We start from the raw sequence: 22,957 nt of genomic DNA on the forward strand, positions 1-22,957 counted from the left end.
AAGAATTTCATCAATAGTTTTATTTCTTCATTTATATTTAATAATGTAAATCTTATAATGTAATTCCATACATATAAAACAGAAACATGGACGGGTTTGCAACAAAAAAGGCACATTCAAAATGCATGTATAGCAAGTATCTAGGACTTGGTCAGTTATGCAAATTACTTTGTTTACTTTTTGTGTAAAATTTCAATGTTAAACAGTCAGCACTCGACAAAACTTGGCACATAATGTAGAATAAACTTGTCGGGCAAACAAAAAATATAACATGTGAAAATAAACCCTGTTCTATGAAGTATAGTCATATCTTATGTGGCTAAAAACTAGGACAATTAACATACAATTATTCACTCACAAGTACACCTCTACAATGTGCATGCATTTCACACTATAAATAGAGCCTACTTTAAGCAGGTGTACACATCATATATTGTATATATACCTATCTATCTAGAATATAGCAGTCCCCTCCAGTCAGACACAGGAACTGTTTGTAATTAATCTTAATTCTGTACACCATTAAATGTTTAATACTCTCAATCTGAATAAATATATCTTAACATTTTGGCACAATAGAAATGAATCTCACTTACAAAGTTTGACAAACGCATCATATACATTATATTTTATCTACAAGCTCTTGGTTGAAATGGATCAGCAATACTTCTAGAGGTAGGTCTGAATTTGTATAATAATCATGGCACAGTGTAGTGTGGTTCACCAAATCATTTCCTATGCTACACTTTTTATGATTTGTCAAATCTTGCACAGAGGAACCTACATACAGCACAGATCTACACTGGCTAGGAGTGGTGTATAGAAATAAAATGGGGCAGGCCAACACTGAGATTGGGTGAAAGCGTAATGACGAAATATTAAAATTCCTGTAGGTCCTGTCCAGTGAAATGAGTATTTGGTTCGTCTGTCCATGATTTGGTGTACATGCTCCTCATTTCCGTTTGGAGTTGTTGTTTCTGTAGAAAGGTGCCCGGATTGTGCGGGAGAGGGGCAGGAACTGACCCCCGTAAGCCTTATCCTCCTGGTGGTCCTGGCTAATCATTAGTTGTATTTTTGTCGGCACAGCCTCTGTAAACACCAAACGAGACTTGTTACGGCCTCACATCATTCTTTCGGTTAACTTTAAACAGTTATAGACCATTTGACAAAATTAATTTGATATCTGAATTGACACATTCAACATGGCGATTCTTTTAATGTCATTTTAAACCATCAATGAACTGAAAATATAATGTGATGATTAGCAATGAAATATACAGTGTATAAAAAAAACAAAGAAGCATTATAAACTTATAACAGCCTAATTTTCACTACTAAAAATAAATCTAAACTCTTTAAAATCATTAAAATGACAATTGTCAAAGACAATGAAACATTGCATTTTAAAAACTTTGGTCTCAAACAAATAACGAAACTGGCACTTCACGAACAACTCTGGTCCTACAGATGTTATAGACCTAATCACTGGCACAGCACAAAGTCTCACCCGACAGTTTCCTCTTAAACACCAGTTTGGGAAGAACTATTGACTCTGTGTAAACCACAAGATAAAATGAACTTTCTGAATATGTATAAGCACTCTCTGGATTTAATCAAGAACTCTCTCTCAAAATCAACATCAGCAAAAGTCCAGATCTCTTTTACAACTCCTTTATCAAAGCTACTGAAATCTTTACCAGAAATATTCATAAAATCAAAACAAACTTGTTACATTAAGTTAACTAGCAATAAAGAACTAACTGATTTTGCTTAGAAATGTCCAAAAGCGAAAATAAACATCATGCATGCACAATCTCGGAATAAATTCTCAGAACTCGGAAGAATCCAGTATAAATCAAAGAAGTATAAATTTGAGCAAGTTAGCGTAAATATTCCAGGTCAAGCAAATATTAATCATAAGCATTACTTTGCCTGCGTGACATAAAAAACTGATAGAGAGCACAACAAAATCAAATAATCTCTGAATATTTACGATTTATAAATAGGAGAGGAAGGTAGTGAAATTATTGGATTGTGTAATGCATAAAAATTACATCAATTAAACAACATGCAGTCTATATACCATTACTACTTATAGGACTGTAACATATGTTCTAATGATAATATCATAGACTAAAATACTGAAACATCTCCAGGATTACGAGAAAATAAATGGAATACAAATCTCTACATGTAAATAAAAATCTAATATTAGTATTAGTAGCATGACACTGGAGCAGAAGAGTTAGAGGTGAGAAGAGCACACTATACCTGTTAGTGAGGTCGGCGTGATGTTCTGCTTACCTACTGATTGTCGACCAGATTTCGCAGATTTCACTCGATTTTGGTGCTGCTAAAACGTGTCATTAGAAGCAAAGAGTTACCATGAAGTATAGAACACTACATAATTACAGGAGCCCAAACCCTAGCAAACATTACCCTTAACCATTCAAACAGAAAGCATGTTCTTGCTATATGCTTTTGATATGTAATCTGTGAAACACTTTTTTTTTGACTCTGTAAAGTAACTGCTGACAGGAAATTTATGATCTTTGTGTTAATAGATACAGAATATCCCACCAATAGTAGTATATATACACTGTAGTAAATCAAAATTTCACAGTATTAGAGGAGTATACACTACCCATGCAAAAAGAATTAGATGTAGAGACAATATCTATACGACTATATAGAGTAATAAATGTGTCGGGCTATGGTAAGAAATATAATTTATCTATATACAAAACCAATTGAAATTGTTAAAACCATATACCTTAGCAGAGTTTGAGAAATATTATGTTTTGAGATTAAAGATATCGGCATCACATTACCCTGATTTTCAACTGGTCCAAATACTACATCAAAACAAAACAAAACTGCTGGTTAAGCAAGGGTCCCCCTTTGCCAACTGATTATGGAAACACTTGGTATAAAATATGGTTTTGTAAGACGAGAATTATAAAAATTTTTTTTATAGATATTGTCTAAGAAGTGCCATTCAATATTATCCACAAGGTTTAATATACATTCTGGAAATGTAAAATCATTCATTAGAAAATGACTGGGTTACTTTAAATGGTAGCATTTGTTACACACCAGCGGCAGACTAACAATTACAGTTATCTTGCAGGGCCATTCTTACCTTCTCAACAGAATGAGTTTTGGTAGAGAGGGTCAATCCAGTAATTTCAAACTAGGAAATGGCAAAGTGCAAGTATAAATCAGGAATCTCTTAATTGTTATCACGGCAGTCAAGTGTTTCCATGTCAGTGAATTGAGAATATCTTGACATCATACCAAGCAAATGCATACTTACATGCTAAAGAAAAGGAAAACGAATGGAAATAAGACGAGAGTAAATTTTCTTTGAAGAACTGACAAAGTATGCATTTGCTTGTTGTGACTTAACAAAAGCAATGAATATACTGGCAAGCACACATGCAGGAGACACACCTCGAAGTATCTATCTGATTTGTCACTGGATTTTCTGTCCTCTTTACCAGTGACCACATTGGTTATTCCATCTCGTAGATCCTTCGCACTCTTGGATTTGGAGTTATACATAGCATATCCATTGGCTTCCGCTAATCTAACTGGATGGTCAGTCTCAGGGTACAGTTCTACCCTGGGAAAGGACTTCTCGATCTTGGACGATGTTTGAGTGGCAGTGGTGGTTGTGATTGGCATGTAGCTATTTCTATAAGAGTTAGCGCCGGAGTTGCTGACATGAACTACATTAGCAGTGCTAGCAGGGACGGTGTAAACTGTTTCTGATGTGGATTTTCGCGAGCTTGTGACGTACGTGTTGCTGTAGTTGACTGTTGTGTCACCTGAGATCATTAAACTTGGATCTTTCCATTTCTGAGTTCTGTCATATGTTCTATCACTGACCGGATGACTGGTCACACTTTTAGATTTGAATCTGGCATTAAATGGTCTCTTGTCATCAAAATTATTGCCAGGAGGTTCTCGGGTCAAAACAGTCTTGCTCTTACTACCAATGGACAGAGTCGGATTATTGTAATTTCTATTTTCATTGTTCATTTTGTAATCATCAAGAGATTGAAACTTCTTAGTTATTTCTTTTGCTTTCGGTTTATCATGCTCCCTTCTATGTTCTTGCTGTAACAGAATACCAAGAGCCATAGAGAGATTGTCAACTGTGAGATATCTGGAGACATCACTCAATCCGAGGAAGTTGGGGGTTTTGGGGGAAAAAAAGATATTTTTCAGAAAAAGTATCTATTTACTATATATATTTTTACAGGATAAATCTCAAAAGAATAGTGATGGAAGTCTTAAAGAGTAACACTTCAGCCAATGATGAAAAGGGATTAGTGTTAATTCTCAGATGTTTTCAGAATTTATTTTTACCATGACAATTTTAATTCATGCCAAAAGTTCTTCATTTTCATATTGTATGTGAAAATCCTCAAAGTTGTATTTTATTACAGATGTGAAAGCTCAGTCATACAAATTTTTCACACAGAAGGGAATATAATAGTAAGAATGATGGCTTTATATACATGCTGTTATATACTGTAACTAGCAAAAATAACCAGTCATTGTATGTTCACAGGAGAGATGTAAAGTAGAATGAAAAGTTATAAAGTTAATTAACAAAACAATTTCCTCATCGTACATATATAACTGAAAACAAGTTTTTCTTTAAAACTCTCCATCTCCACACACAGTGACTAGTCCACTACTAAAGTCAGCAGGTCAAAAGCATTCAACATAGACATGCCAGTATATGGATTTATATCAGAGAAGTAATCATGCACGAACTCGATGTACTGACATACCTCTATGTCATGACGGATTTCATTGGTTAATTCCTCAATCTCCTCACCAGTTTCCCTCATAAGCCTCTTTATGTAACCTCTGGAAAAAGTATTTCAAAATTTCAATAAAATTCATTACCAACTGTTTTTTATCTTCTCCAAATCTGATGAAAATCAGCTCCTCAATCTGCTCCTTAATTTTAAAAATATTGTCTCGACAATACTTATATAAAAAAAGGGAGCAGATCGAGGAGCTGATTTTAATCAGATTGGATCTTCTTTGTTTTTTTTAAATCAGACTCTAGTAAGTTGATAAAATGATTGAGGCAGTTTTATGAAGTATAATGACTCCATATACTGTGTATTTTGTTAGCCAATAACTTGGAAATACAACTCTATCACAAATATCCTATATCCATAGATTTCAATATAACTTGATGAAATACAGATTAATAAAACGAAAGTAAATACCACATACCCTGTTGTTGGGCTGAGATTTTGCTGTATAGCATTGTTAGCCAGAGACTGCCGCAACTCCTTGATGCTCTCTACGACACTGTCCATTTCTTTGCCACCTTTGGCCGATTTGACCCGCGGTCCAGTGTGCTGATGAGGGTCCTGTAAATAGTCTGGACCTTCCGTCTGGTGAGCGGGATCATCATCGGATTCTCTCATCCCTATGAAGTAAATTTTACTTATCATTAGACTATACGTTATCTTCTTGTATTAATTAATCAATATTATGTTAATCGCCAAGGTAGTAACTTGGCCTGGTACAAACTTTGTCCACAAAAAATTCCTTTAGATTGCTAGAAAGTGAAAGCACATTTCATTGTTCAGACTGATAAATTCATTCAAATGTCTAGCATAAAAATCAGATTTTAAAAATTCTGTTTGTATAGCACTAAAACCTTACTCAATCTTCGACAAAATTAAAAAATTTTAAACTTTAATTTTTCACTTGCGCTAAGCAATGCTGACATAGTGATGGAACCCAGTGAATCATTACTCATTATAGTGATTAAGACACTATTAATGCAATAGTGCATTGTTGCTTAATGCTTCTGTGGTAAGGCCAATTCAACTTAATTAGTAGATTATCATCCGGGGTCACAAAAAATATGGGCCAGGTGGGAGGAATTTATTTTCTAATTCTTATTTCCTGAGAGAGAAAAAAAATGACAAAAGGCATCATACAAAGTGTTAATCAAGTTAACATTCAAAGAATCCTTAGAAGAAGATATAAAACTAACATTCTGTTACTTTAATCATTCACTCATGTCTCTGGGAAGTAAGTTTGTTTGAAATCGTAATTTTTGCGAAAATAAAAAAACATTGGGGCGGGTGGGGATGATAATCTATCAATTAATTTTAATTGGCCTAACAAAGGAACAAATTTCATAGATTTTAAACAAGAGTACTGTATTTTAAGTAGTGGATATTGTTTTTACAGTAACTTAGTGTCAATTTGTACCAAATATATCAAAACAAGTTTTTTAGGGCACAGCTGAAAAAAAAAATTACTTCAAAGTCTCTAAGATTTTCACCCCAAAAAACATAATTGCTTCAAATTTTTACTTCAGAGCTTTACCAAATTAAGAGCTGCAAAACCTGTAAACAGAAAATGTGAAATAAGAATTCTACGTGTGCTTGTTAACTGAAATAAAAACAAAACTATGAGTCAGTGAACTTAAACAGTTAGAGTGATATTGTAATGTCAGCTGCAAACGCAGGAACCCAAAACATGGTGTCAATACCAGTAAAAGAAGAGAAGTCTTGAAAAGATTTCCTCAACTCAGCTTTAAACTGAGGAAAACAATTACGCTGGAAAGTACTGCGATCTTGTATTGACCCTCTACGCAAAATAAGCCTGCCCAGATTTTTAATTTCCCTGCCTGGATTTTTAATCTCCCTCGTCGTAAGAAACGGGACATTGTTTTCCTGCGGAATCACAACTGACAACTTTCTCTCCAGTGCTAAGTCTACGGGGTTTACGGATTCCTGTACACAGGAAGGGACATAAGTCGGCGCCTTCTTCTCTTGTGAAATTTGGTACAAAACATTGGTTTCTTCAACTGTTGAATGAAAAATGATACTTTCCTAACATAAAAAATACTGTGTGAAGTCTTGCATTGCATAAATATAATCAGTACCACTCGAAAATGAAGCAACTTCAGTTACCAGCATCAAACAGCAACCCAAAACAACCAATCACTGATGATTTCAAACTTTCTGTCACCATAAATTGTTATAAACTGTTAAAAAAAAAAAAAAAAAAACAGAGAAAAAAAACCCACCCCAGTTTTAGCATTATTCTATGCCCTTTTCTATGCATCTAGAGTAAGCGAATCGGACACTTGGCTTGCGAAGATGTTTTCTATGTATTTATTGTTCTTTGTTTTAGTTTGTTTTTATTGTTTTACATGTAAAGCATTTTAATTTTAGAGTAATTGTCTTAATAGATAAAGTGCTATATACATGTATGATAATAATGAATAATTTCATCTTCTTATCAAGTCCCCAAAACTTTTATTAAAGTGTTGGTTTCTATTTCTATTCACCTGAGTTTAATGCAATTCAAATAATCAAAGCATAAGTTTTGACCTAGCTCCATGTTAAAGATGAAGGCCTACAACTTTTTCAGTGGATTTTCCTTTAATTTTGCTCTTTATGTAATACCTATCAAAATTTTAACAACTCTCAAAAAGTAAGTTAAAATGATCAAATGATTGTTTTTCTTTTCATGATGAATTATTTTCACTACTGTCACCTTCACAAGCCAAGAGTTTACCCTACAACAGTAGATTTCAGTTCAGAAACCCTTGGCTTGCGAAGAGGCACTATTGTATATAATTCAAATTCATGGGAATCAATTTTCATGGAATGACAAGATTTTACAGTTTCATTTAGATGTAAATTTGCCAATATGGTTTTTGTACAGTTACATTGATATATACCATAAAGCAGGTTTTTTTCATGGGTCTAAAATTTGGCGACTCAAAGGTATGCTAATAATTTTAGCAGAATAAATTTTGGCGGACAAGGAAGAGTTATCTCTCTGAAGTTGTAAATGTGAGCATATTTGGCGAGTTAAATTTTGACGGAAAGCTATCTAACCGTTAAAATAAGTAAATAATTTATCACTCTGGGGGAAAAAAACTGCTATACGGTATATATATTATGTATTTTGTGTAAAGGTCTTAATTAAATCCAATGTATAGGAATTAATGAAATCTACAAAAATTGAGTCCCTACAAAATGTAATAATACCACAGTATTTTCAAGACCATTTTTGGAATACAAAAACCTGGGGTGCAAAATTATGCCATTAATTTTTTTTTACTTATCTAATGTACAACAGCATCATTATTACAAGCATGCAAATAAGTTTTTTTATAACAAAAAAGGCACAAAGTTTGCAGTCCATGAAAAATACCAGCTATACAGTGTAACGGCAAACTAGGTAAGACTGAATTTTTACCCATTCGGCTTTTCCTGCCTCCTTTCTCTTTATGTTTTGGCTTGTGACCCTGTTTTCTATGTTCTAAATAGTAAAGAAAGACAATATCTGTTACAGAGTGTCGAGTATGAATGATAAGTACAACAGAGAGGAAACTGGTGAAAAAGTATTTAGAATACTGAACGTGCAACAGTAGTTACAGTTACAACTCCAAGGGAACCTTTTATTTTCCCCAATACCTCAATGTAAAAGTCATTACATGTAGAATATTCTTGTCGTAAAACGTCCAGACAAGTGAATAGTGTTAAAGGATGGCTTACCATTCTCCTCTTCCTCCACACCTGTATCCTCTCTGGCAGTGGTGTCAGTAATGGCCTCCCCTTCTGGCAGTTCTTCCTCAGGCACCTGTTGATTTTTTGTGCCACTTGGCTCGTAACTGCTGAATGAGGTTTCTGGCACGTGCGCTCGAGGTCTGCTGTTTTTTGCTGAAATGTGGAACCTCAAAGTCAATATCACATTATCTAATAACAATTTCGGAATTATTTAGTCTGAAAAGTAACACATTTTATTCCATATGAGAATTACACTGAATATCATTTTACAATCTCATTGACCTTACAAATTTAATACAAGTAATTTGCAATTCTTTTTATTAAGTTTTTACATTTATAAACCACCTGCACAAAAACATTTAGATTTAAAGAAACAATTCAAATTCTTTGATTAGTTTTCCAAAGCCAAAAACTGATGTGACAGAATATTTATTTTCTGTCAAATTATCAAATGTGACAAGTATTATATACAGTGCGTGTATATATTTTAGTATTATCTGATAAAGCATCGTGCAATATTTTGATTCATATATTTTATATGATTGTGCATATATTCTTTCCTAAAATGAAGAGCTTATAAGGATATTTTTCAAGCAAAAATGACGGTAAATCATGCAATGATTGTAAAATATGTTAGAAACATCCCCTGGAACAATTAGTGAATCAACATGCAGTATACATGCACTACTAAAATTGCTGACTTAATGACACGTTACCTACAAGTTACCTACAACTTCTACATTGTACAAATTAAATACAAGCAGCTGATAAAAAAATTTCTGCAAGACTTTCTAAAGATCAGAGTTCTGGAAAGAGGAAGAACTACAAGATAAAACCGACGGGAGACTAATTTTACTCTAAAGGTGTAACGGATGACTCTGACTTCATTAGAACAATCTCATCCGTAGGTACTGTTGCTATTTATATACCTCTACGGTCCCTTTGTCAATAGTTACAACAAAAATATAAACACAGACAATATTAGGAAAATTCCACGGCAACAGATTACAGAAGCTAACCATGAAGCGTCATAATTTCTTTCTCAAAATTCACAATTGAATTGAAATGTGTCGTAACTGTTTAGAGTTTGAAATTCCTGATAAAGAATTACAAAAATTTATTGCAAACTATATTTCACATGTACTAAATACATGTACCTTATATCTTATACCTATTTTGAGATTACTTTTAAATTTTTAACATATAACTATTTACGTAAATTTCATTAATTTCAAAGAGACAATAAAATTTTATTAAAAAATATCAAAATTTGTTGAATAAATGAACCCATCCAGTGTTACCCATTTCAACAGGTGTGATATTGTGATATTCATATACAACATTCATACAAAATTTGACCTTTGCTCCCATTGCTCTGGTTTTGTGGGGGTATTGCCATGGTTACAGGTGGGAGGGGTTAGTAAGGGAGCTTACCATGAGTATATTGTTCATCAAAAGGGTTAGGGTGTTGACGAATGGCATTACCTGATTTGTCTCCCTGTAAGAACAACGACATCATTAATATTGTAATAAAAAAAAAATCAGATCAAAGCTAATTACTGACAAACACTTCACATTTAGTGCAGTGTGCAACTGTGTGAGATTGCAAGCATCAAACACTTTCCATAATCTGTAGTTCACTCAGTCGGACTTTTAAATACAGTAAAACATGCTTATAATGAACACATTAACAATGAATTCAAGCTTATTGTGGAGGGATCTTTACTCCCCTATGGGAGGAAAATAACAAAAATTTAATGGGATATAATGAAGTTTGTTTATAATGAACTGGGTTTTTTTGGATGGTCCTTGAGATTTAATATAACCATGTTTTACTGTATGTAAAACTGAAATGAAAGTAATTTCTCCATGAATTACAGATTTTGGGTCTGGTGCTGTGTAATGTGAATTTTATGATCACTTTTATCACTCGGACTACAAAGAACACAGAAGTTGTATATTTCTTCCATAGGAAAAACATTTGTTGGAAAATCATCTTAATCAAAAGCATATATTTTAACATTTAACTTAGCGTCTCTGGCAAAATCTGATTGTCACTTTACATCCATTTTCTCTATGAAAATTTTAACAATTTTGAATAGTAATATAAGGGCTAGAAAAATAAAAAACTTGATAAATGCTGACTAGAAAATCTCTATTACACTAGTATTTCTGGCAATATTAAGGAATCAGTGAGGTTACTGAAGATCATTATAAGCAGCTATAATTAGCATTGGTTTTTGTCGGTCTATCTAATGGGTAAGCACGTTTTAGCTGGTATTATACCACACGGTTAGGGTCTTCGACATGCATCCTATACCTGAAGGAGAAATGTATGTGCGAGGGAGTCCTGGATGAGAACCAGATTGGGGTTGATCTGGTCTCGGCTGATGGCCAATTTATGGCGGTAACACATTCTGCCTGAAACTGGGTAGGCAGGCTACAACAAGGAACTGTCAGCTTCAAATATCACAAAAATTAACGCCATGCGAATGCTAAATCAGCCATTAGCAATGGACCCTGTGAAATGTCTTGTCTGAGTATATGTAATGTCGGTGTGTATACAGTTTTACAAACTTGCTCCTGATCCTCTCATGCTACATACAACTTCACTAATGGTCTTATGCAACAAATTAAGTGAGACAAACCGTGAAAGCATTCAAGTGGTAAAACTAGAATTTTCTTAACATGAGAATCAAAAGCAAACAGTTTTATTCAAAAGTAATACTTCTAAATTTCTGCATGTTTACTGAATTTCATCTTTCAAAACGATAATTATAATGCAAAACAGAAAATATTGTGAAACTTCACTACCAGGTATGGTACAATTGAATTTCTAAACTTCATACTATTGCAGTATGTTAAATCTAAAAGTTCTATCTACAGTACAGAAAATAGTTATAAATCTTCAAGATAAATTCCTCATTTCTAGAATAATAAAATTAACTCGTAGCAGTACAGAAAATAGCTATCTATCTTTTTTTTAAAATTCCTCATTTCTTGAATAATAAAATTAACTCGTAGCAGTACAGAAAATAGCTATCTATCTTTTTTTTTTTTTTTTTTAAATTTCTCATTTCTTGAATAATAAAACGAACTCTTAGTAGTACAGAAAATACCTATCTATCTTTTTTAAAAATTCCTCATTTCTTGAATTATGAAATTAACTCTTAGCAGTGAAATAAAAGTGCAGTGCTGGTGCTCTTACATGTTTACGTGCCTGAAGGAGCACATCCTGTTGCCTTTGTTGTGCCGCAGACACTTCTAAGATGTGTCTCTGGAGAGGCTGTCTGGAGAGGGGAATACTGGCCTGGTGGGTGATTTGAGACCGCACAATCTCGTCTATTGTGGCATCCGCTGTCAAAAGTGAGGTGTGTCCAGTTTAAACAGAAATATTAAAAACTTCAGTTACATTGCCGTAAAGGAGTTAGTTCATACATAAGGAATCTAATGGTTTGAAATAAAATTGTAATACTAATAAAAAATTATAGAACTTATATTAAGTTGATTAGAGAGTATCAATTGCAGAATCTCTAACAGATCCTTGCAGTGCAATATCTATTAATATGTACTGTAAAATCCAGGTAATAAATCTGCGTGTCAGCCATGTTAAGTCCACATGAACAATGTTTACTGTTCAAGTGTGATTAAGAAAAAGATTATCAAATGCATATTTGATGTTAAAAGCAAGGTTGTGTCCTTAAAAATAAATGTAAGAAAAAAGACACGAAATTGCAAAAATACATCACATCTTTAGCACAATCCTTATATTTATCTGTCTTTAAAGGCAACTACAGTGCCATCGGATTGAAAGTCTACACAGTTTGAATTGAAACATGACATGGAATCCTGAATTTGAATTACAGAATGTTTACTACACAACAGATAATGTACGATAGCTGAAACAGAAGCCATGCTGTATAAGTATCTGTAAACATACTCCTTTTTGAAAATAATTCTATAATGCTGTAATGTACAGTGACATGCCAAAAGTGTTTCACTCTGTAATTTTTACACATTATATACTTGATTGAAAGCAATATAAGTTTTCAAATTTTTGCTTTAAAGTTATACACAAGGAATCAAAAAAAGGTCTAGTGCAAATAAATTTAAAGGAAATGTAGCCTTTCTTCAAAATATCAATATGAAAGATTATATAACATATCATAAATACAAAAGGTTCTGACCTCCAAAATGTCAATATATGTAATTGTATCATATTGATTGGGCAGCTGAGTAAAGAAACTGAGAATTGAACAATGAAAGTACTTTTAATGTTGTAGAATCTCAAAAAATAAAAATAAATAAATAAATACATGTATATAAATAAATAAATAAATAAAATAAATATAAAAATAGGGCACTGACAATCTTTTAACTTTTTATCTTTGAAGGTTTTGCTTCTATAGCTTCAATGAAATTCACAAGTTTTGTTTCTTCGGACTTCCCCTTCCTCCCAATTAATGCTTCATACCAAATTTGGTTCAACCCGGTAAAGTAATTCCAAGAAGTTGAAAATGTTAAAAAGTTTACAACAGTGCATTGTAATATGGCACCCACCTGAAAGACAAGTCACTGTACATAATTAGGTGATATTCTCTTTAAAAGTACAAAGAGTGTGTTTACAATGTGAATACTAAATCTAATACATGTACCAAAAAAGGTGTGGATATACTATGCATCAATTAAAGAAATAATTTAAAAAACAAAAAAACTTACACATTTTTGTATGATACATGTATTATGAGAACAATGCCAAGTAAATACAACATGTACCAATAATATGTTAATAATAATAATGTCAATTCTCAAGTACAAGTGTACACGGTACAGGTGATTTTTTGTATATATATATCACATGTACATATGTCTTATAAGCATTTACAGATAATCCCCAACTGCTGTAACCTTCTGTAGTCAGTTTCTTTTTCTATGTCGACATGTTACTGCTATCAATTTTGACCTTCTTCTTTTGTATGTTGCTCTTTATTTGTATTTCCCCAAAGGCTCATATTGGTTTCAATAAATCTATTCTATATATGTTACGTACCATTATCTGAATTTAAAAGATCTTACAATACTGACCACAAAAATGAGAAAATATTGTCCCATCATTTTTTAATCTTTATAATGTATTTTCTTTCTTTGACAAATGTACTACATGTACTTGAAACTACATAAACTACATATAGAACTAAGTGATGAACAATGAAGGAACTAGTCTATAAATAGAAACTACGGAGGAAACTACAGGGTCTTACGGAAATTGCTTCTCCTAGATTTATGTATCCTGTCTTTCCAAACTTTTACAAAGGTATTTCCTACAACTAAACAAGCAAGTCTTCTCCTTATTAGATTCAGTAAAAACAATTTAAAAAATTCAATTTCATTTGTAAAAGAAGGAAGGTAAAACAAAAAAAGATATTCAAATTCTAAACAAGAACAAATTCTTGAAAACAAAATCTACAAAAAGCAGAAAAATTCAAAGAATCCAAGAAATAAATTTAAAGAATCATTTGCATGACAAATATCAATACCAATCACCAAGGAAAAACTACATAGGGAAAACAATGATTAAGATGAAGATGCTTGAAGAAAAGAGAGATAGACAGGGTATTTAGGCTTGAAATGATTTACAAATAAGATGAAAACATTTAGGTTAGATTTCCATCATAAGTTTTAGAAAAATTGTCTTGAGAATAGGATAAGATGCATTAAAGAATAACGACTTCCATTCCAATTTACACATTTGATTTTTATTACAAGGAAGACAAAACAATACTATTTTGTAGGTGAATTTTCAGTAACAGTTAAATATTATATTCTTAACAAAAAAATTGTATGTATGAAATCTACAGGAATTCTAATTTGGAAAGCTGGCCCCGAAATGGTTGCAAGTCCATGAAGAGCACTTATCCCACAGTATCTAACCACCATTGACACCCTACGACCAACACCCTCGCCTGACAGAGTGATCTCCCCTTCATTCTACAGTAGACTACATCCAAACTACTCCACACCCTTCTCTCACCTGGGATGGGCAACGGTCTGATAGGTGGACACACTGCTGATATTTACATATATAAATGTTGTAAGACAAAACCTCTTCATACAAAGACATTGAAATCATCGCATTAGCCTGATCCCTAATACAAATGTATACGTACTACAGTGTCTGTTCTTCATTAAAATAACTCCACATAATAACGACTGTTCATACAAATTACATTTCATATAAAATGTTCAATGGAAGTGTATCAGATTTATTAAACTGATAAGAATACTTCAATATGTAAGCTTGTTTACCATCATGAAATCATGTTATTCAAAAAACTCTTTTTCTATTTTTCTACTTCAATCAATTAAGCACTTGTAATGCCTTTAATAGTTTTAATTCCAATACTCACATTGAAATTAACAAAATCAAAACAATTTATTCTTCAAATATTAACTTACAGGTACCAAACTCATCAATAAAATGGTGCAAATCTATTTCTGGCAACAGACACAATCTTACAAACACTAACTCTACAAGTACGTGTCAGAAGTCAAAGGACAGCCATTTCATAAAATTGTTATCATCCATATTATTCCCAAACTGGCCCATATCTAAAGTCTCAAATTGGTGACTACAATTGTTAAAAATTGTTACTCAAGATATGATACGATTATTCAGACTTAACCTTGCATCGTGCATATTGTGTCTCCACAAACACATCACCAAGTGCAATCTAGTGTTTGTTTAGTACTGCTTTCCAATTTGAGACCTGGTGACATTAGTGTGCCCATTGTAGCTGATGTCAATGTCCACTACAACCCAGTGATACTACCTCCAGCGTGCTGACCACCCCTAAGCAGTGTCTGGGGGGTCACAAGGGCATCAAACGGCCCCGAATAAGCCATGGGGGTCACAATGCTGTCTGTTGTCCCCAGCTGTGGAGTGTGTGCAAGGCACACCTCTGGCACAACTAAAACATTGTACAATCAAAAGTCATGCTATAGCATTCTCTACAGTGGTGTGTGGTTTTACTATCAGTGTCATTAACTATCAACTGCTGCAGTTTTCTAATTGTTACCCCACAAAATTCAAGCTCTTTAAAATGTATAAAACATCATTCCAACTAGTACAATCAACAAAAGTGCAAGACAACAAAAACACAAGCTTTGTGAAAGTAGGTGGGTGGGCCAGATTTGGTAGATAAATAAGCTGTTTGATAAGGTTACGGTCTTGGAATGACTAGAAGCCCATGCAAATCCTACATCCTTCACAAGTGCAAATCAGATTCCCTCTCAAATGAAATACTGTAAATTCCTAAATATACGAGAGGAATTTTATTATCGCATAATTTCGCAAGAAACATCACTCACGAAAAAAATATTTCTCGCTTTTATTTTTAAATTGCTAAGATGCATCCAAAAACACTTGATCAACAGAGCACTCGCGAATTTATTTTCTCGCGATTTGACGTCCATAAGTCATTTTGCAATAATAAGTACTCGCGTAACATAAGGAATCTACAGTATGGCACCATCACTGTTTTTTCTTGTAAGCATTTTCTGAACAGAAATAGCCATAAGACAGGTCTTAACAAATTTGGTGTAGACATGTATATTTTCCGTGTTATTTCAATGAAAGAGAACTGATCATAAGAAAATCTCTTCTCTGCCACCTGTGAGATGTATGGGAATAAGCTACCTGCAGGCATCCCTAACAGTTTTGCAATAATCTCATCCTGATTTTTTTGACGGAATGGTTTGAGAATTTTGGGTCGTCCTCTAATCCCATGCAGTAACCAATCTGGATCTATCATCAATAATTGACAAAACAACATCAACATTGGTCTCCAAAAATATCACAAATCATAAAATGAAAAACCTGCTGCCCATAAACTCCATCATTTTGTATTTTTCTTCTGTGTCTAAAATTTCCCACAAAGCAGTTGTAAAAATGAGTGTTGTAACTATCAGTTGTAGGAGATGTCGAATTTGGAAATTTAGCAAATGGCGGATATAGTCGAAACAGTTTTCAAACAAGCAGTGGAAAGTTTGGCAGGATTAGGTTATGAGCAGCAGAATGTATATTAGTACAAAGGAAAAAGAAATCTGCAAAACAGAGCAAAACGTGTTAATGATAAACTGGTTTTGGTTTTTCCATTAAAAGCAATAAATATTAATGACCATATATGAAAAGGTAAATATGCAATCAAGATTTTGAATAATAACAGTTTCATTTAATCTGTTCATGTTGAATACTATAGCTACTCTATATACGTTTCTAAGTCCAGCTGGCCTGGAACTTACACTTCCTGTTCGATTTTACTGGACCTTGCTCAAATACCGCTAATAATAAAAACATATATTCAAATATAGTTACTTTACTTTTACATCTATAATCATTTGAATGAATCAATTCATTAACACTTTTAAATACTTGGATATTCCTTATTTCTTTATTGATAAATGCTGAAACAAAGCATTTAAAACATTTCAACATAAACATAATATTCAATAACATGCAGTCACACACTAAAAGCAAATTTTTCAAACACTGCATTCACTACTGTGCACAAGGCACTGAAATAAATGAGATAGCTAAGAAAAGCAGCAGAAGTACAAGGGGAGTTAACTCACTCAGACACAACAGATTGAGGTTAGAAAGGGGGATAACTCTGTTCCTGATTACCTCCACTGTTCATGTTTTGTAATTGCTGTGCCATATACTGAGCAGCAAATGTCTGCTCATGGTGAGGGCACAATCCATCCAGATTAAAGGGGATTGTCGGAGACACCTTGTTCCCTGAGTAACGGAAATGTGGAGCTGCTGAAGGAGAAAAAAGGCAGAAAAAGACAATAACATGCAGCGTGATTACACAAATCAAAGTCAGCCATAGTGTGGCACCTCCACTCACCACAGAGAAATCTAAGTCACCAGAGTATATTGTATTAGTCGTGTGACCAGAACACCTCACTGTCCATTATAAGGACTATTCTCTGTGTAACTAACATATTTCTCATTTTTCAGATTTATTCAAATATTCGATCATGAATTTTCCATTTAGAATAAAAATGCTAAAATTCACTGTCAGAATCATTGTGCAGAAACTGAGTGGATCAAAGATGGAATCTCGGAAGATTGTGCATAGATCAGAGTGAATCTTTCACGTTCTGGAAACACCACTAGTGTGACTCTAACAGATTCCTGATACACAAAGGACACAGTCACAAAGATAAAAGGGCACTATAAGCAAGGGTAATATCTATAATATTGCCCCCCTCCTCCTTCATTAATCATCATACAATGTACACCTACAGATTTACATGAAAAAGACTGTTGTTGCATATTATACATTTGAATATCATATTGTTATGACAATAAGTTTGATGAAAACTGGATTGCAAACCAGCTTATCATGAAAAAGTTGATCTGTACAATTTAGCTTGTCCAAGTATGTGTCATAACTGAAGATAGTTCCAGGGACTTTTAGGAGCATTTTAAAAGTGTCTTTTTTATTGTATACCATGCATGTACGACATAAGCTTATATCTCAATGAAGACTTTCTGTACACTAAAACTAAAAACCGCATATCAATATCTTAAAGAACTATGCACACTAACTCTGGATTCCCCTCTACATTTTCAACTCGTATATTTTAAAATCTTTGCAATTTTGCTAATGATATTTTTTAAAATGCAAAGTAGAATCCATTAGTAATTGATTATTAACTTTAATACCAGTGTTAATTACAACGTACTTAATTGCTCTTAATTTCAACTCCTTTTGATTAGGGGGTAGAAAAATATGTTTCTTGAAACCCAGCTTTAAAACATCATATATTTCAAAATGCTTATTGATATCAATAAATAGCCATTTGATTTTTCAAATTACTTTACATTATGAATAAAAATGGTTAATCTTAATTTCTCACACTTTAACCTCATTTGCAGTTATCACAGAGTGAACATTTTTGCTGTGTTTTGGTCTGTAAACATTATGTTATCCCCCATGAAATAACAAAAGTTTTAGTATGAATTTGCTAAATGTTTCATGGAGGGAGAGATGTTTTAAAAATATTTTTTGTTTTTCCATTGATTGCTATAGTGAAATTCTTGATTTTAACTCAAGCTATAATTATAATTATCTCTCTTTGTTTTGTCAAATAAATCAACTTTTATGAAAATTCATATATATATCTATATTGACATAAAAAATCATTTAAAAATGATAACTTTTAAAAATTGACCAGAAGGTAGGCGGTGAAACAATACTATCGTTTGCAGTTCTTAGACATCTGTATTCAAAGGTCAAGGTCATAGGGGAAGGTGTGTCAAGGAAGTCTAAAACTTTCGATGGGTTCTATCTGTGGACTAATATTGAAAACAGAAACTTAAACCTTACTTTCTTGCTTTAAGATCAAAGGCCAAGGTAAAATACATGAAGGATACAATTTGTAGGTCTCAATAAGGCCTGTGGCCTGTTTATGGATGAAGTTTGAAAACTTAAGGTCAAACACTTTCAGAAAAACTAAGCCAAATGCCAATTCACGACACAGATTCACACAGAAAAAAAAATGGGTTTGCAATCCAGTCACAAATTCTTCTAATTGAAGTATGTCCGTAAATATTGACATTGTGATCCCCCAAAACCTTTCTGACTGTGCACAAGATGTTTGTTACTATAGATATATATATATCATTGCATTCTGTTTTATCATTTGGACTGTATGAGGTTCTACTGGTTATGAATATCTGTTGAAAATACATGATACAGCTAGGAATGGATTTAGAAGCTTTGTTTCCAAAGGATCAAAATGCATTAACTTATACTGTAGAATGATCTATAATTTCTAGGACTTTAAACTGAACACAGTTCCCAATTCAAACTACAAAATTCTCTCCATTCCTAGTTTGGAAAATCCCTTCCCAAATGTACATGTATAAAGAATTCACCTCAAACCCAGATATATATTGTTTTCCAAACAATTCAAACAACTACTCTAGTTCCCAGTTTGTCTATCAGTACCTTTCTTTGGATACAGTTTGTTTGATTTGTTCCCTATAAGGAAAATGTCAGCATGGAATGTTAGCGTAATAATTTCTTTTATTAACCTGAACCTGTCCAAAACATACTCATATTGACTGTGTCATTGTTTTCTCCTCATGGCTGTATGTGTACTTCTATTGACAGGATCCAAAATGCTAACTTATTTTCAGCACCAAAATATGAATCTCTATAATTTAAATTAACATGGATAGTGCTTACTCATGGTTCTGCTGAATTATTTCTACGTTGAATTTTTGAGGACGCCAATCTGAGTACACATATAGTACAACTGGCATAGTCTTAAATACATAGCAATACGCATTCTTCATGATGAATAGTAAGAAAATCTAACAGAGACTAAATCTATCTCTCCTTCAATAGCCTTATAAATCATGCCTCTAATGTACATGTTTTGCATACAGTTCCTGTGTATTATGGTTTGAGCAATCACTCTCCTTTGGTCTCAGAAAACATGCATTTGAAGCAATGCAATGTAGCTATACTGATCAAGATGAAAAATCTTGATTCTGCCAAGAGAAGCATTTGTTGTGTTTTCTTTTTCGTTTTTGATTTGTAATATCTGCCTACCTTGTTCCTGAACCAGCAGTCCATTTCTGAGATAAGCGTTTGTCAAAGCTTCCAGGTAATCACTCTGTAAAGGAATCCAGCACTCACAAATTATTAACTAACCCCAGCATAAAATGTCATTTATCTATCAGAGTCTAAAGGACTTAAAACAGTTATCAATGAAACAGATTTCCAATGACAGATTTCAAAAGAAAACAAATTGATGGGGTAATTTTAAAACAGAAACCTGCAATAAAACAGAATTTTCTTCAATTAATGATGTTATTTCCAAAAGATGCACATAAATTATCAAATCAAACTTTAAAAAGTGTTTCCATTACCAATGTTAAAACTTTCCATCACCTCTGTTTCTTCAATCGTTATGTAAAGCATTTCATGTTTTGCTTTTAAAGATTCAAATTAGATCCACTATTTTCAGCATATACACAATGTACTTACAATTGATATATTTGTTAACAATCACACACTAAATAGATCACAGGCTGCTGTAAGTTAAGAGATAAATGGCTCCCTCGAACTCAAACAAATGTTGATCATGTGTGATTTTCAAACCTAATCTTTTTTTGGGGTGTGGGGGTGGGGGTGTGTATGTTATTGTGTTAGAAAGATAACATACAAGAGGAATTGAACTCTAATAGTGATATCAAAATAAGCAAAACTATATACATTGTATTTCGACAACCTTTTACATTTACTATAAATGACTTGTGATCAACATTTGTTTAGTTATAGAGGCAATTATGATATTTGACTGCAGATATATTTACGTGGTCTTGAGGATTGAAAAGTGTTGTGTAGGCCTAATGTAAAATGAATTAAGTTTGTGAAATTATTAATACTATAGACAGGATAAACAGTGTACAAGTGCAAATTTACTCTATATACATTCTCCTAAACTTAGAACAGTAAATGGAAGCAGATAGAATGACTGTTTTCTATGCTGATCAATATGTAAATATCGTGCTGTTATATTAAGAGGAATACAATAAAAGAAATAAAACAGAGGACGATTAGGACTCCACGAGGAGGTGTCTACATTACCCTTCGTGCACGCTGTTCCGATTTCTCGTCATTAATTATGGGTTGAGTTGAATGTTCCTCGCTAGATTTGGGTCTCTTTACAGCTAATGTATACTTCATACCAGCGGGAGGTGAAGTCAGCTGTTAATATCATAAGCGCTAATTTTAAAATGGTTTAGTTCAGGCTTTTTATATTGAATTTCAATTTCCTGTTTGGGGGTAACTTTGCTGAACATATTTCTAAAGTATAAGTTTTCGTCTATTTCCCCAGACATACCAGAAATATGCTCAGATCTTGGGGATCATATCCTGAAAAAAGACTAGTTATTTTATGGAATCCATAAATATATATACGTAGTACATGCAATAAGTATAGTGAACGTTTATGCATGTTTTGTTATATTTTTCTTTTCTTGGGTTTACAGGTATATGGGAAGCAGGTTATTTTCTTTTAAGTATTAGAGTTTAGGTTTGCCAGTCTACCTCAAACCCTTTCATCCTTTTCCTAGATTTTTTCTTTGAATGCTGGAATTGTCAAAAATCTGAACTAAAGATATTGTAATGTGGAATTGAAAAAAAAATAAACAGTGCAAAACTCAAAAATGAAAATTTTAAAATTCAAAATAATAATGAAAACACAATATGCAAGAAAAACAATTAAAACAAAATATGCTGCTTCAATATCACATTTTTGAAATATACTTGGCTTCCTGAACTTTACGCACTCAAAAATGCAATATCATACATATTTGAACATCTCTCTTCCTGTATTTTTGAATGAAGCAACATTTGTGAGTTCCTATAATATGATGGAGCACTGTCTATGAACAACATTATAGCTTTTTGTAGCCAGCTAGGTATGATATTCTAGTTCAAGCTCTGACTGTTGACGCTGGTTACCTAGTTACTTCCACGGAGGACCAATCCGTGGCAGTTCAAGGGGGGCAACTCCATAATATAGCTGAAAAAATACAAGCTGCTACATGTGTGAAACAGAAATTTTTTTCTCTCAATGAACATATTTTAGAAATGGACTCCAAATACAAAACCACTAGCTCAACAGCCTCGAGTCCTGGCTCTAAATAGATAGAGCTATGAGATCATGACATCACTTTCAAAAATCTTACATTATCTGTTGGTTTCTGTAAGAGAAGAATTATCAGTATGCTTTTCCTGTTGTTTTTTTTTACAATTACAGCAGCCTTTACACCTGGTGGGAAACACAATCAGTGCTCTCACTGACAAAATACTGGGTTGTCTAAAAAACCACATGCCCTTCACCCAACACGTATGCACACCTCTACCACCCCCTATGAAGTGTCTAGTCAAAACAAAAGTTTAAGTAAAAGTTAAAATGAATTAAACATAATTCTTTAAACTAAGAAGTAAAAGAAGAATATCTGAACTATAGTGATTGTACCTAGCATGCAGATTATTTGGTTTGTTTGTAAAAGGTAACTAAGTTGTTTGGAATATATTCAAAGGGACATAACTATGGCAGACCATACAACAATGCAAATGTGGAATACTAGGTTCCTTAAAAAAACCTTCACCTATCTTACCTGTTCAAATTTTAATGAATACTGTAATTGCATTTTTAATTTTTTAACTCTCCTCTATATATTGCATACTGAATAAACAAAACTCCATGAAAAATATACAAATGCAAAGGTTTGGGTGTGAAACTTTAGAATTAAATTTTTCTTATAATCTGTAAGTTTTTGTGATTCC

General features: G+C 33.0%; 1 protein-coding gene across 26 annotated transcripts in view; it reads right to left on the reverse strand.

Moving 5' to 3' along the window:
• Positions 1 to 22,957, reverse strand: part of LOC125682998 (cytosolic carboxypeptidase 2-like) — a 71,609-nt gene continuing 48,652 nt past the window's right edge. For 9 of the 26 annotated variants that reach the window (XM_056140471.1, XM_056140470.1, XM_056140462.1 and 6 more), the window contains 19 exons: positions 22,789 to 22,809; positions 21,248 to 21,367; positions 20,974 to 21,006; positions 20,207 to 20,270; positions 17,260 to 17,397; positions 16,273 to 16,380; positions 14,608 to 14,643; positions 13,838 to 13,903; positions 11,785 to 11,933; positions 10,897 to 11,016; positions 10,011 to 10,074; positions 8,565 to 8,729; positions 8,266 to 8,328; positions 5,263 to 5,461; positions 4,806 to 4,884; positions 3,454 to 4,122; positions 3,143 to 3,193; positions 2,272 to 2,353; positions 1 to 1,089 (listed from right to left, as the gene is read on the reverse strand). In XM_056140471.1, coding sequence (XP_055996446.1) covers positions 953 to 1,089; positions 2,272 to 2,353; positions 3,143 to 3,193; positions 3,454 to 4,122; positions 4,806 to 4,884; positions 5,263 to 5,461; positions 8,266 to 8,328; positions 8,565 to 8,729; positions 10,011 to 10,074; positions 10,897 to 11,016; positions 11,785 to 11,933; positions 13,838 to 13,903; positions 14,608 to 14,643; positions 16,273 to 16,380; positions 17,260 to 17,397; positions 20,207 to 20,270; positions 20,974 to 21,006; positions 21,248 to 21,367; positions 22,789 to 22,809 — 2,364 coding nt within the window. In that variant the 3' untranslated portion in view covers positions 1 to 952. Of the gene's footprint in view, positions 1,090 to 2,271; positions 2,354 to 3,142; positions 3,194 to 3,453; positions 4,123 to 4,805; positions 4,885 to 5,262; positions 5,462 to 8,265; positions 8,329 to 8,564; positions 8,730 to 10,010; positions 10,075 to 10,896; positions 11,017 to 11,784; positions 11,934 to 13,837; positions 13,904 to 14,607; positions 14,644 to 16,272; positions 16,381 to 17,259; positions 17,398 to 19,597; positions 19,631 to 20,206; positions 20,271 to 20,973; positions 21,007 to 21,247; positions 21,368 to 21,709; positions 21,752 to 22,788; positions 22,810 to 22,957 lie in introns of all 26 variants that reach the window. The other 17 variants (XM_056140482.1, XM_056140479.1, XM_056140461.1 and 14 more) reach the window with 16 other exon arrangements.

The sequence above is a fragment of the Ostrea edulis genome, chromosome 6 (genome assembly GCF_947568905.1).
Source record: "Ostrea edulis chromosome 6, xbOstEdul1.1, whole genome shotgun sequence".
Lineage (NCBI taxonomy): Eukaryota > Metazoa > Mollusca > Bivalvia > Ostreida > Ostreidae > Ostrea > Ostrea edulis.